The 13,750-nt window shown below is 36.4% G+C and overlaps 1 protein-coding gene across 6 annotated transcripts in view; it reads right to left on the bottom strand.

Annotated features, from left to right (window-relative positions):
- Positions 1-13,750, bottom strand: part of birc6 (baculoviral IAP repeat containing 6) — an 87,077-nt gene that overhangs the window by 10,898 nt on the left and 62,429 nt on the right. For all 6 annotated transcript variants that reach the window (XM_058057913.1, XM_058057915.1, XM_058057914.1 and 3 more), the window contains 5 exons: positions 7,619-7,841; positions 7,277-7,422; positions 6,288-6,398; positions 4,587-4,804; positions 2,329-2,490 (listed from right to left, as the gene is read on the bottom strand). In XM_058057913.1, the coding sequence (XP_057913896.1) occupies positions 2,329-2,490; positions 4,587-4,804; positions 6,288-6,398; positions 7,277-7,422; positions 7,619-7,841 (860 nt within the window). The remainder of the gene's footprint in view (positions 1-2,328; positions 2,491-4,586; positions 4,805-6,287; positions 6,399-7,276; positions 7,423-7,618; positions 7,842-13,750) is intronic.

Here is a 13,750-nt window from a genome sequence, read left to right as displayed (position 1 = left end):
CCCGAATCCTCTGATGATTCAGTATGTGGCCCTCAGTGGAAAACGTTTGAGACTTCCTCCGCCTAATAAGCCTGTCTCTCCCTCTCCAGCAACGCCCCTTTTATACTATTCATTCCTGTATTTACCATTTTTAATATTGTATGTGACGTATACTTCAGGTGCTCCGTGTTCAGTGTGAGCGACTTGGTGAGGCCTCGCATGTATTTCCCGTGTAAGCGCGTTGCAAGGATAAATACGGTTGAAGACAAAAGCAGTCCAAGTGCTTTTGAACGACGCACGGCGTCGAGCTTCTTACGATGCATCTCCATTCTCCAGCTTCCATTTCATCAGCCATCTTTCCTCCGTGTGCTAAACGTCTGCCTGCTATGCCCACGCTGTGGCATTGATGTGGGAAGCCCCGGGTATTTCTTCCAGCAGCTGTCTAGACCCATTATGGAGATACATGTGGACCGTCAGCAGCTGCCTAATGAGCTGCAGCGGACGGCCAACCGCAGCACCTTGACCCCTCTGAAAACGCAACGGCGAAAGCAGCCGAGGCCGCAGCCGAGGAGGCCAACGTCTACGTCTAAATGTCGACTTTAAGTAAGAACATGTGTGACCGATGACTCCTGATGACCCGTCTCCTACACCGAGGAAGGATTCTTCACTTTTGTTCTAAGCTGTTCTGATTGCAGAGCATCCAAGAAAAGAAAAGTGAAAATAAACATGGTCAAATTATCAGGAAGTACAATGGCAGCATACATATATTCCAACTCAATCCATTGGTTTATTTTGTTTTGTTTTTTATCCACATACGACCCGGACCTGAATAACAGGATGAAAATGGATGGATGGAAAAACTAAATATTAGTTTTAATATTTTATTATATTTATTATTTTAATATTTTTTAATTTTTATATATATTTTGTCATATTTTAGTCATATAAAATCAGAATATTAAGAACAATTGAGTTGAAATATTAAAGACTATATATTATACTATATATATACTAAATATTACTACGATAATAAAGCCAAAATATTATTATATTAATATAACAGGATGAAAATGGATGGATGGAAAAACTAACTATTAGTTTTATTAATATTTTATTATATTAATATATTATATATTTTTATATGTATATTTATATTTTATTTTATATTTATTATTTTAATATTTTTTATTTTTATATATACTGTTATATTTTATTCATATAAAATCAGAATATTAAGAACAATTGAGTTGAAATATTAAAGACTAAAAATATTACTACGATAATAAAGCCAAAATATTATTATATTAATATAATGTTATATTATAACAGGATGAAAATGGATGGATGGAAAAACTAAATATTAGTTTTATTAATATTTTATTATATTAATATATTATATTTTTTATATGTATATTTATATTTTATTTTATATTTATTATTTTAATATTTTTTATTTTTATATATGTTATATTTTATTCATATAAAATCAGAATATTAAGAACAATTGAGTTGAAATATTAAAGACAAAAAATATTACTACGATAATAAAGCCAAAATATTTGTAATATAATGTTATATTATTATAACAGGATGAAAATGGATGGATGGAAAAACTAACTATTAGTTTTATTAATATTTTATTATATTAATATATTATATATTTTTATATGTATATTTATATTTTATTTTATATTTATTATTTTAATATTTTTTATTTTTATATATACTGTTATATTTTATTCATAGAAAATCAGAATATTAAGAACAATTGAGTTGAAATATTAAAAACTAAAAATATTACTACGATAATAAAGCCAAAATATTATTATATTAATATAATGTTATATTATTATAACAGGATGAAAAAACGGATGGAAAAACTAAATATTAGTTTTATTAATATTTTATTATATTAATATATTATATTATATATTTTTATATGTGTATATATATTTTTATTTATATTCATTATTTTAATATTTTTTATTTTTATATATACTGTTATATTTTATTCATATAAAATCAGAATATTAAGAACAATTGAGTTGAAATATTAAAGACTAAAAATATTACTACGATAATAAAGCCAAAATATTATTATATTAATATAATGTTATATTATTATAACAGGATGAAAATGGATGGATGGAAAAACTAAATATTAGTTTTATTAATATTTTATTATATTAATATATTATATATGTATATTTCTATTTTATTTTATATTTATTATTTTAATATTTTTTATTTTTATATATACTGTTATATTTTATTCATATAAAATCAGAATATTAAGAACAATTGAGTTGAAATATTAAAGACAAAGTAAATGTGAATACTTGCACTCACTTTGCCGTCATTGTAGAGGTTGGGGTTAAAGCGCACGCTGTGTCCACCGGTCGTTTCCAGGTTGACCAACGGAGGTGAATTGGGATAGTCTTGGGGGAAATACACATCGAATTCAAAGCAGCCATTGGCGTACGGCGTATCGGCTGGGCCGGTGATGAGAACCTGAAAGAGAAATTCTACGTGAGAACGGCGTGGTGAACAACAACAACAACGACGACGATCGATGACAGACACAAAAAAATAAGTAGACACAAGAACCGCATGCCGATGCGCCTTCACTCAGAATTAGTGGTGGGCAAAAGCGTTCATTTCAGTGAACAGGATCGTTCCGCTTCATTCCGTAAAAAGAGCCGTTCATTTCGGTCAATTGGTCGTTAGACTGTGATCTCCCCCTGTGCATAGAACCGGTCAGTCGTGTCGAGTCAGTCCGTTTACTCATGTTCACGTTCGTTCCGACTCAACAGCTCACCGGCGGACTGAACGGGTATTTTATGGGCGGTTCATTCGTTCGCAAAAAAGAACTAGTTCTTTTGACCCGTTCGTTCACGGCGGTGTTTGTATTTGATGTTTTCAGAGACTAATCAGGGATTAATCGATGCATCGAAAAACTATTTTCTAGATGAATCGAATACAGAAATAATGGTTTAACCCAACCAAAAACACCTTCAGACGTTGATATGCCGTGCAGTGTTGCTAGGAATATTCACACACGGATTAGTCTGAACTTCCTCTTAACCCATCCGGACAGGAAGTCTTTGAAGACAAAACAACAGAGACACTGCTTGCAATAAAAGCAACGCTTTGTTACACGGAACGCCGACCCCCGCAGGTCAGCCAGCTCTTTGCTGATGTTGCTGCTCGGACCAGAACTGAAGAAGCCCCCAGAGGCAAATGAGAGGAAAGCAATTCTGGTGATTCTGGTATTTTTATATTTTTATATTTATGACGAGTAAGGTGAAAAACACAATTTGGCAGAATAAGCAGAATAAGTGTCTTATTTTATTTGGTCGAAAAAAAAAAACATACTATAATAAAACTGTACTTTGACTGATCTTATTCTAATAAGATATTCTGGATCACATGATTTAAATAGCATCTTCAAATTGTGACACTTTTTAATGGGATTAATGGCTAATGGTTCTAGATTAATTAACCATGATTAATGGGCATTTGCAACTCAATTTTTTGAGAGTTTGACTGCCAAGATGGAGGGTTATATACACAGTACCCAAAGCTCACCAAGTGGTGATCAGACTTTTGCAACAAAGTTTAGATCGGGGTGGGCAAACTTTTTGACTATATTTTTTACACATATAATTCTAAAAACTTTTGGACTATATATTTTACACATATAATTCTAAAAACTTTTTGACTATATATTTTACACATATAATTCTAAAAACTTTTTGACTATATATTTTACACATATAATTCTAAAAACTTTTGGACTATATATTTTATACATATAATTCTAAAAACTTTTGGACTATATATTTTACACATATAATTCTAAAAACTTTTTGACTATATATTTTACACATATAATTCTAAAAACTTTTGGACTATATATTTTATACATATAATTCTAAAAACTTTTGGACTATATATTTTACACATATAATTCTAAAAACTTTTTGACTATATATTTTACACATAATTCTAAAAACTTTTTGACTATATATTTTACACATATAGTTCTAAAAACTTTTTGACTATATATTTGACACATATAATTCTAACAGTCAAAGTAATGGTAATGGCTTATAAAGAAGCATTTACCATTTTAAAAGAAAAATATTTTTTAAAATACCTCTTTAAATTAAATAATCACACTTGGGTCTTTACTTCCATTTCCTTTATTCTTTTATTTTTTTGTTTATTTATTAATTTATTTTATTATTTATTATTTTTTATTTTATTTTTTAAATTATTTTTTATTATTTTTTTATTACTTATTTTTTTTATCTTTGGAAAGACGGGCGGGCCGTATTTAAAGACTTGGTGTGCGGGATATGGCCCCCGTGCCGTAGTTTGCCCACCTCTGGTTTAGATGCATAATGGTAAATGCTTATAAAGAAGGAATGAAAGGTATGAATGAATTGTTTGACTATATGTGATCAGTCAGCTGGGATAGGCTCCAGCATACCCTTATGACCCTCATGAGGATGGAATCGAACCTTCTGGGATGATCTAATGACGCTAACCGAGGTTCCACTGTATAAGGAATGCAGATGTTTGCACGGCGTCGCCATGGTTACCTTCATGATGTCCAACCTCTCCTCGTCGCAGCGGACGAAGACGCTGGACGAGGACGACAGAGGCAAAGACGTGGAAAGGGTGACGGCCTCCTGGGCCAGGCGGCGGGATCTGGATGCGCTGTTTGTGTCGTTGGCGTTCTTCACCTGAGACATGTAATGGTAGTTGACCTTGAACATCAGCTTCCCGTCCTCGTCCTCCGAGACCATTTCAAACGTGTCTGGACAGAGAGGAAGTCAGAGCGGTGTAAAACATTCTCCGTGTAAAGTCCACATGCTGATCCAAATTCTCCGCTATTCGTTTTTTTGTTGTTTTTTTTTTGGGGGGGGGGGGGGTCACAAACTGCAGCTACGGCGCGGTTTACATGTATCGTATTCCGCAAACCTGTCAAAATGTACCGACGCGCGCACACAGATTTTCACTTGCGTGGTCGGGAGTGTTTGCCCTGCCTGCGGGCTTACAGGCTTGTGTTGTCAACCTGTATCTAAAGTTTTACTGCGTTCATACGAGCAGACTGCATCCCATCTTATGAGAAATTGTTGTTGTGTTCAGAATAGCTAGCTAGAACGATAGCTAGATAGAATGATAGCTAGATAGAACGATAGAACGATAGCTAGATAGAACGATAGCTAGATAGAACGATAGAACGATAGCTAGATAGAACGATAGCTAGATAGAACGATAGATAGCTAGAACGATAGATAGCTAGATAGAACGATAGATAGCTAGAACGATAGATAGCTAGAACGATAGATAGCTAGATAGAACGATAGATAGCTAGATAGAACGATAGATAGCTAGATAGAACGATAGATAGCTAGATAGATAGAACGATAGATAGCTAGATAGATCGATAGCTAGCTAGATAGATAGAATGATAGATAGCTAGATAGATCGATAGCTAGATAGATAGAATGATAGATAGCTAGATAGATCGATAGCTAGATAGATAGAACGATAGCTAGATAGATAGAATGATAGATGCTAGATAGATCGATAGCTAGCTAGATAGATAGAATGATAGATAGCTAGATAGATCGATAGCTAGATAGATAGAATGATAGATAGCTAGATAGATCGATAGCTAGATAGATAGAACGATAGCTAGATAGATCAATAGCTAGCTAGAACGCTAGAAAAGATAGATTGATAGATGATAGATGATAGAAGCTAGCTAGCTAGCTATCATCTAGCTAGCTAGATAGCTAGATAGATCGATAGCTAGATAGATAGATCCATAGCTAGCTAGATAGATAGAACGATAGATAGCTAGATAGATCGATAGCTAGATAGATAGAACGATAGATAGCTAGATAAATCGATAACTTTTGATTTTTTTTGCTATTTAATGTTACATAGATGATAGAATTTACTAAGACCATCAAAAACCCTATCTAGCTAGCTAGATAGCTAGCTAGCTATCTAGCTAGCTAGATGATAGGGGGGTTTAGACCGTCGTGAGACAGGTTAGTTTTACCCTACTGATGATGTGTCGTTGCAACAGTAATTAGTTTTAGCTAGCTAGCTATTAGTAATTAGCTAGCTAGCTATCTAGCTAGATAGCTATCTAGCTAGCTATCTAGCTAGCTAGATGATAGATAGCTAGATAGGGTTTTTGATGGTCTTAGTAAATTCTATCATCTATGTAACATTAAATTGCAAAAAAAAAATTAAAAAGTAAGTAAACTCCAAAGAAATCTCACCAAATTGTAGCTTCTTCATGGCAGCGACGTATTTTTCCTCCAGAGAGCGAAGGATGGAAAGGGGCTTGGGTCTGCATGAAACCTTCCTTGAAGACTCCACCAGTTTCCTCTCTGTTCATCAGGAAGGATGACAAAATAAAAACACAATGTAAGCTTGGATGAATGTCATTGCCAAACTGGTATGGAGTTGGAACTGATTTCAATTCAGGATCATTTCAGCCATGTTAACAAACGCTAGTTTGTTAGGAGTAATAATTCAACTAATAATAATTAGGAGTCCTAATTATTATTATTATTATTATTATTAGGGGTATCCGATATTAGCTTTTTTGCCAAAAAAAAAAAAACCCAGACATGCTGATCATGTTCAACTCTCAACTTCCGATACCGTCATTGGATGCTCATATCACCTCCTACTTCAGTACATGACAAAAACTTTTTTAATTAAATTAAATTAAATGAAATTAAATTATAAAAAAATAATTTAAAATTAATAAATTTTAATTAAATTAAAATTATAAAAATTAAAATGATCTATAAAAAAATCTATAAAAAACCCTAACTTAAATTATATTAGGAAAGCAGGAAGTGAACAAATATAAAAAAAAATAATTTTCAAAATTAAATAAAATTAAGAAAATAAAGTTTATGGTCATATCACCCCGTACTTTGGTATGTGACAAAAAATTAAAAGTAAAAAAAACAACCTTAAACTATATTAGGAAAGCAGGAAGTGAACAAATGTAAGAGTTAGTGATTGTAAAAGTACCAGATGGAGGGGTAGGATTTAATAAGCTTAGCTTCTTCCTACTCCTTTTGGACATGTGGAACTGGGAACTGATTATGGGATGCACTCAATTGGAATCTGATGCATGTTCAAATGTAATAAAACCATTAGCATAAACCTGTGACCTGACCAACATGTAACGGTCGTCGCCACACCACATCTCATGGCTATGGAATGGAAGTAGGAGACCACATGCGCACACCTTGGTTTGCTTGCCGCAGGCTGGTGGTAGCAGCATGGACTATCTCAGCCGTCCTCTGGATGTCAGGCACCAGGAGAGTCAGGCCCTCAGGCTCCGGATCCGAGCTATCTGTCTTCACGACACCTTTGCTCTTATCTTTCTTTGACCTGGAATACAAACATTTATTCAGTCATTGCTGCACACGTATAGACATATTTTTATCATGGCTGTGCTTCTTTTCCACCAATGAGCCTACACAAATCCTGAAAATTTAAATCATATTACCACCACAGATGCTGCAACCCTTGGAATTTGACCTCAAAATTAATCAATTACACTAAAAAAACCATAGTCCAATCTCACCTGAGGCGGTTCGTGTACGTGTCCACACACGTCTTCATTTTGGCCAGCAGCATCCCGACAGAAGTCTGTCCCTCAGAGTGCTCTTCATCCTCCTCCTCCTCATCCGGCCCTCGGTCTCCAGACAGCGGCAGTAAAAGCGGGACGAGGGACGTGCAGGTCGATATGGCCCTCAGCAGCTCCAATAATGCCCGGTACAGGGGAACATGGCGGGCCATGTCCAGAACTGCCAAAGACACAATACCAACTTTCATGGAGGACAATTTGCAGGGCGACAAAAACTCAGAATGTGTGTTCCAAAAATCCTGCACATTAACCGTGCAATAAGTTGAGTAAGGATTGAGTAAGGAAGTGAAACAATGCACAACGATGAGCCAATTCAAGAAACAATACAAGCAGTTGATGTTTGCTAAATCCAAGGATGAAGAGTCTTGAACCAGTCATGATGTGCTATATATATCACTATATTGATACTTACTATGGTACCCATTATGGCATTGGATGCTCATATCACCGAGTACTTCAGTACGTGACAAAAAAAAATTAAAATTTTTAAAAAATGTAAAAAAAATTTTTTTTAATTTTAAAAATTTAATAAAAAGTAATAAAATAAATTAATGAATAAATAAATAACATCAATTTGCTAAATCCAAGGATGAAGAGTCTTGAACCAGTCATGATGTGCTATATATATCACTATATTGACACGCACTATGGTACACATTATGGCATTGGATGCTCATATCACCGAGTACTTCAGTACGTGACAAAAAAAAATTAAAATTTTTAAAAAATGTAAAAAAAAATTTTTTTAATTTTAAAAAATTAATAAAAAGTAATAAAATAAATTAATGAATAAATAAATAACATCAATTTGCTAAATCCAAGGATGAAGAGTCTTGAACCAGTCATGATGTGCTATATATATCACTATATTGACACGCACTATGGTACACATTATGGCATTGGATGCTCATATCACCGAGTACTTCGCTAAGTGACAAAAAATAAAAATCAAAAAAATGTTATTAAAAAAAATACAAATAAAAATACAAATACTTAAACTATATTAGGAAAGCAGGAAGTGAACAAATGTTTGCTAAATCCAAGGATGAAGAGTCTTGAACCAGTCATGATGTGCTATATATATCACTATATTGACACGCACTATGGTACACATTATGGCATTGGATGCTCATATCACCGAGTACTTCGCTAAGTGACAAAAAAATAAAAATCAAAAAAATGTTATTAAAAAAAATACAAATAAAAATACAAATACTTAAACTATATTAGGAAAGCAGGAAGTGAACAAATGTTTGCTAAATCCAAGGATGAAGAGTCTTGAACCAGTCATGATGTGCTATATATATCACTATATTGACACGCACTATGGTACCCATTACGGCATTGGATGCTCAAATCACAGAGTACTTCGGTACGTGACAAAAAATAAAAATTAAATTAAACTAAAATCATAAAAATCAGTAAAAAAAAAAAAAGTTGCACTAGTTGTTACTACCATCCTCCATGATGACATCACGGAGCCAGCCTCGGAAGCCGCCATATGACCTTGGCTCAGATTCTGGGTGTTACCCATGGTGGTGAAAACCAACAAGTCTAGACACGGCAAGGAACAAAGGGGGTTTTTGTGCAAGCGGGACAGAACCTTGTCAGGTCTTGATGACCCCTTTGGGACAAAGGATTGGCTGAGATGTGACTTTGCCAACACCGTCTGCTTCAGTGGACAAAGTGCAAATAATGTGGATTAAAGCAAGACTATGTGGATCACATTAGTAGCCTGAAGCTCTGGGTCTTCTTAGGAAAAAACACTAGTTGGTAGAAACGTAGCATGCAAGCAATGCAACCCCAGCCAAGTGTTAGAAAGGCTATTGGAGATTAGACATGGGTCTCAGCAGCGTTAGAGGAGAAGCAAGTCGTTCTGTCTTACACATTTAAGATCATGCTAATGCTAATGGTTTGATTCCATTTGAACATGCATCAGATTCCAATTGAGTCCATCCCATAATCAGTTCCCAGTTCCACATGTCCAAAAGGAGTAGGAAGAAGCAAAGCTTATTAAATCCTACCCCTCCATCTGGTACTTTTACAATCACTAACTCTTACATTTGTTCACTTCCTGCTTTCCTAATATAGTTTCAGGTATTTTTATTTTTATTTATTTTTTTATTTTAATTTTTTGTCACATACCAAAGTACGGGGTGATATGACCATAAACTTTATTTTCTTAATTTTATTTAATTTTGAAAATTATTTTGTTTATATTTGTTCACTTCCTGCTTTCCTAATATAGTTTAAGTTTGTTTTTTATTGATTTTTATGATTTTTGTTTTATTTAATTTAGTATAATTTAATATTTATTTTTAGTCACGTAGCGAAGTACTCGGTGATATGAGCATCCAATGCCATAATGGGTACCATAATAAGTGGCATTTTTTTTATTTATTAATTTATTATTTAATATATATATTTTTTTTTTGTCACGTAGCGAAGTAGGAGGTGATATGACCTTATTAAATCCTACCTCTCCATTTGGTACAATCAGTAACTGTACTCCGGTTTCCTCCCACATTCCAAAAACATGCTAGGTTAATTAGCCACTCCAAATTGTCCATAGGTATGAATGTGAGTGTGAATGGTTGTTTGTCTATATGTGCCCTGGGATTGGCTGGCCACCAGTTTGATTGTTGATGAAATATCAACAAAGACCAGAGACAACAAAGGAAGCACAGTGGCTGTCACAGATATAGAGGACCCCCCGCCCCCCCCCCCATATTTCCACAGCCTCCTGCTTTGTCTTGCATCTAGCGTCAACCACCCGTTGTTTCACCACCTCCTCCCGCACCTCCCTTCACACGGATACAAAGCAACATTAGGGATGGCTTTATGGCTTTACCTCCCTTTTCGTCTTTTTTCACACCCATTTTGTTCAGGTGGAAGCTGTGTTTGTGTGCAGAGGCAGCCCCCACAGCAGGAGAGGGGAGGGCAGTGGAGGGGGGGGGAAGCGTAAGCGTGAGCAATGTTGTTTCCCCCACCCTCTTTTCTCCTTCGCACATATCCGCCCCCCCCCCAACCTCCTCATTCTCCTCCTTTGCCACGACCATCAGGATCCGTTCTCCCTCCCTCGCTCTCTCTCTCTCTCTCTCTCTCCATCATTCTGCTCGGTTATGCAATGCCACAGTCCTCCCAGGGTGTCGAAGTGGCGTTGAAGACCCACCATAACACTGCTGTCACCGGCTCAACGTGAAGATCCCCAGCACCCTCTCTAATCCATGGAATCTTTCCGGCTCTGGATTACGGAGACCCAGACTCGGCTCCTTCAGAGACCTTCACGTCTGGCAGACATGAGCGGGGGACTTGATTGAGATGAACCAATTGCACGGCTTCCAAGAGGAACCCCAAAGCAAAGCAAGATGGAAGCGACAGAACAAGCAAGGGAGTTGTGTGGAGTTGAGACAAATCCGTGACTGGGAAGGAATGGGAAGAGAGGATTGGTGATTTTTTTTTTTTTTTTGGTAGTGCTTCGGCAGAATTAAGAAGAAGAATTAAGAAGAACATTCCGAGATACGGGAGGGTCTGATTGAAGGGGGAGTTTGGACTTGTGGTTTTTTTCCCTGGGGAGTACAGTGACACTTTGATTCCATTTTTCCCATTATTGGGATTACATACTGAGATGCAAGTCTCCACTTGTAGTGCACCCTTACACCCTAATCCAAGGTGCTCTTATGAGGATGCAAAAAGCATGGTGATGGTCAAAGACAATGTACCACCATAGGGTAAGATGCTTGATTTATCCCCCCCCCCACACACACACACACAAATCATGGCTTATTGCAAATTCCTTATATTTGATATCATCTTTTGACACAAGCGGATTAGCTTAGGAATTAGGAATCTCCCCATTCACACATTTTGGTGAGCATATTCATGACTGACGGCAGATCATGCTGGGGAACTGCTAGCATAAAGTCTGCTGTTGTGTGGTATCTTAGCTACATAGTTTCTGTGGTTGGACATAAACACTGGTGCGGGGGGGGGTGTTTGTGTCAAGTCTGCATAGTTTGGAGACTCAAAAACATCCTGAAGATTGTCAAATTGTGTGCTTCGGCAATGTCTTGTTTTTTTTTTTTGTTGGGGCGTCCGATGTTCCCACTCTTTTTTTTGTTGTTTTGTCGTATGTAAGATTCTGTGATCATTCATTCATTTTCTACCGCTTATCCTCACAAGGGTCGCGAGGGGTGCTGGAGCCTATCCCAGCTGTCTGTCTTGGGGCGAGAGGCGGGGTACACCCTGGACTGGTGGCCAGCCAATCACAGGGCACATATAGACAAACAACCATTCACACTCACATTCATACCTATGGACAATTTGGAGTGGCTAATTAACCTAGCATGTTTTTTTTTTTTTTTTACTTCTAAGGGCCAGTGGCGTCATTAGGCCTATTTTAAAATGTTCTTAAGCCCCCCTAAATAATTTCATATTTTTTTTATTGATTTTTTTTCATTGATTTTTTAAATTTTTGATTTATTTTTTTACAAAAAAATCTGACAAATTGTATATAATAGGGCAAAAGCAGGCTAATAAGCAACCAAATAAGCAGGCTAATACTAGCCTACTACTACTAGTAGTAGTACTAATATTCAGAAGAAGAAGAATGATGATAGTAATAATAATAGGCTAATAATATAATAATGATTATTATTAGAACATTTTAGGGGGCCCCCTTAATAATTTTATATTTTTTATTGATTTAAATATTTTTTTTTTTTATTGATTTTTAAAAATATTTTCTTATTTAAACAACAAATATTATTATGAATAATAAAATTAAATAATATTAACAAATATTATTTTATTTGTATGATTCCAGGTCAGGTGAGCTGCAGGATCATGGGCACCACAGTTCTCACCCTTGATGATGTTCGAGCACTGGAGCTCAAGGAGGAGCAGGAGGAGTCCACCTTGGCCATGCTAGGCATTGTCGGCACATTCCTCAACCTTTTTGTTATCGTTTTCGTCTACATCTACACCACCTTGTAGAAGACAAGCGCATCCATCAAAGGACAAGACAACTGGGAGGCAAACGCTATTGGTGAAGTGCAACATGAAGCTCATCCCCAGCGAGAGGAGGGATGAGATGGACGGAATACGCCGAGGTTATGGTCACGGTTATGAGCCGGAAAGATAACGAAGGGCCGGGAAAAGCAGCATGAGTAAGGTACTGCTGGAACCATGAGGAACATGAGAAGAACCCGATAAGGACTGAGGAACCGCCATGCTGACCCGTTTTTATGACTGCTGATATCTCATGATATATCAACAGTAGGGGTGTGTATTGGCAGGAATCTGGCGATACGATACCTATCACGATACCATATATCACGATACTGTTAACAAGGCCATATTTTTCTGGTTTTTCTTGTAGTTAAAAATTATTTCCTGGAAAAACTGATGACACCAGCAATATGGACTTATTAAACACATTTTTATTCCATTACAACAGTATTTGGGGCGGCACGGTGGACGAGTGGTTAGCGCGCAGACCTCACAGCTAGGAGACCAGGGTTCAATTCCACCCTCGAGTTTACATGTTCTCCCCGTGCATGCGTGGGTTTTCTCCGGGTACTCCGGTTTCCTCCCACATTCCAAAAACATGCTAGGTTAATTAGCCACTCCAAATTGTCCATAGGTATGAATGTGAGTGTGAATGGTTGTTTGTCTATATGTGCCCTGTGATTGGCTGGCCACCAGTCCAAGGTGTACCCCGCCTCTCGCCCCAAGACAGCTGGGATAGGCTCCAGCACCCCCCGCGACCCTCGTGAGGATAAGCGGTAGAAAATGAATGAATGATCACAGAATCTTACATACGACAAAACAACAAAAAAAGAGTGGGAACATCGGACGCCCCAACAAAAAAAAAAAAAACAAACAAGACATTGCCGAAGCACACAATTTTACAATCTTCAGGATGTTTTTGAGTCTCCAAACTATGACTTGACACAAACACCCCCCCCGCGCACCAGTGTTTATGTCCAACCACAGCTACTACATAGCTAAGAATTTGATTGTAATAAGCCTCCCATAATAATGATGCATTAGTCCTATTTACGTAAG

The sequence above is a fragment of the Doryrhamphus excisus genome, chromosome 19 (assembly GCF_030265055.1).
Source record: "Doryrhamphus excisus isolate RoL2022-K1 chromosome 19, RoL_Dexc_1.0, whole genome shotgun sequence".
In the NCBI taxonomy this organism is placed as follows: Eukaryota; Metazoa; Chordata; class Actinopteri; order Syngnathiformes; family Syngnathidae; genus Doryrhamphus; species Doryrhamphus excisus.
The sequence above is the reverse complement of the archived record's forward strand: the minus strand, read 5'-3'. Positions and strand labels throughout refer to the sequence as shown.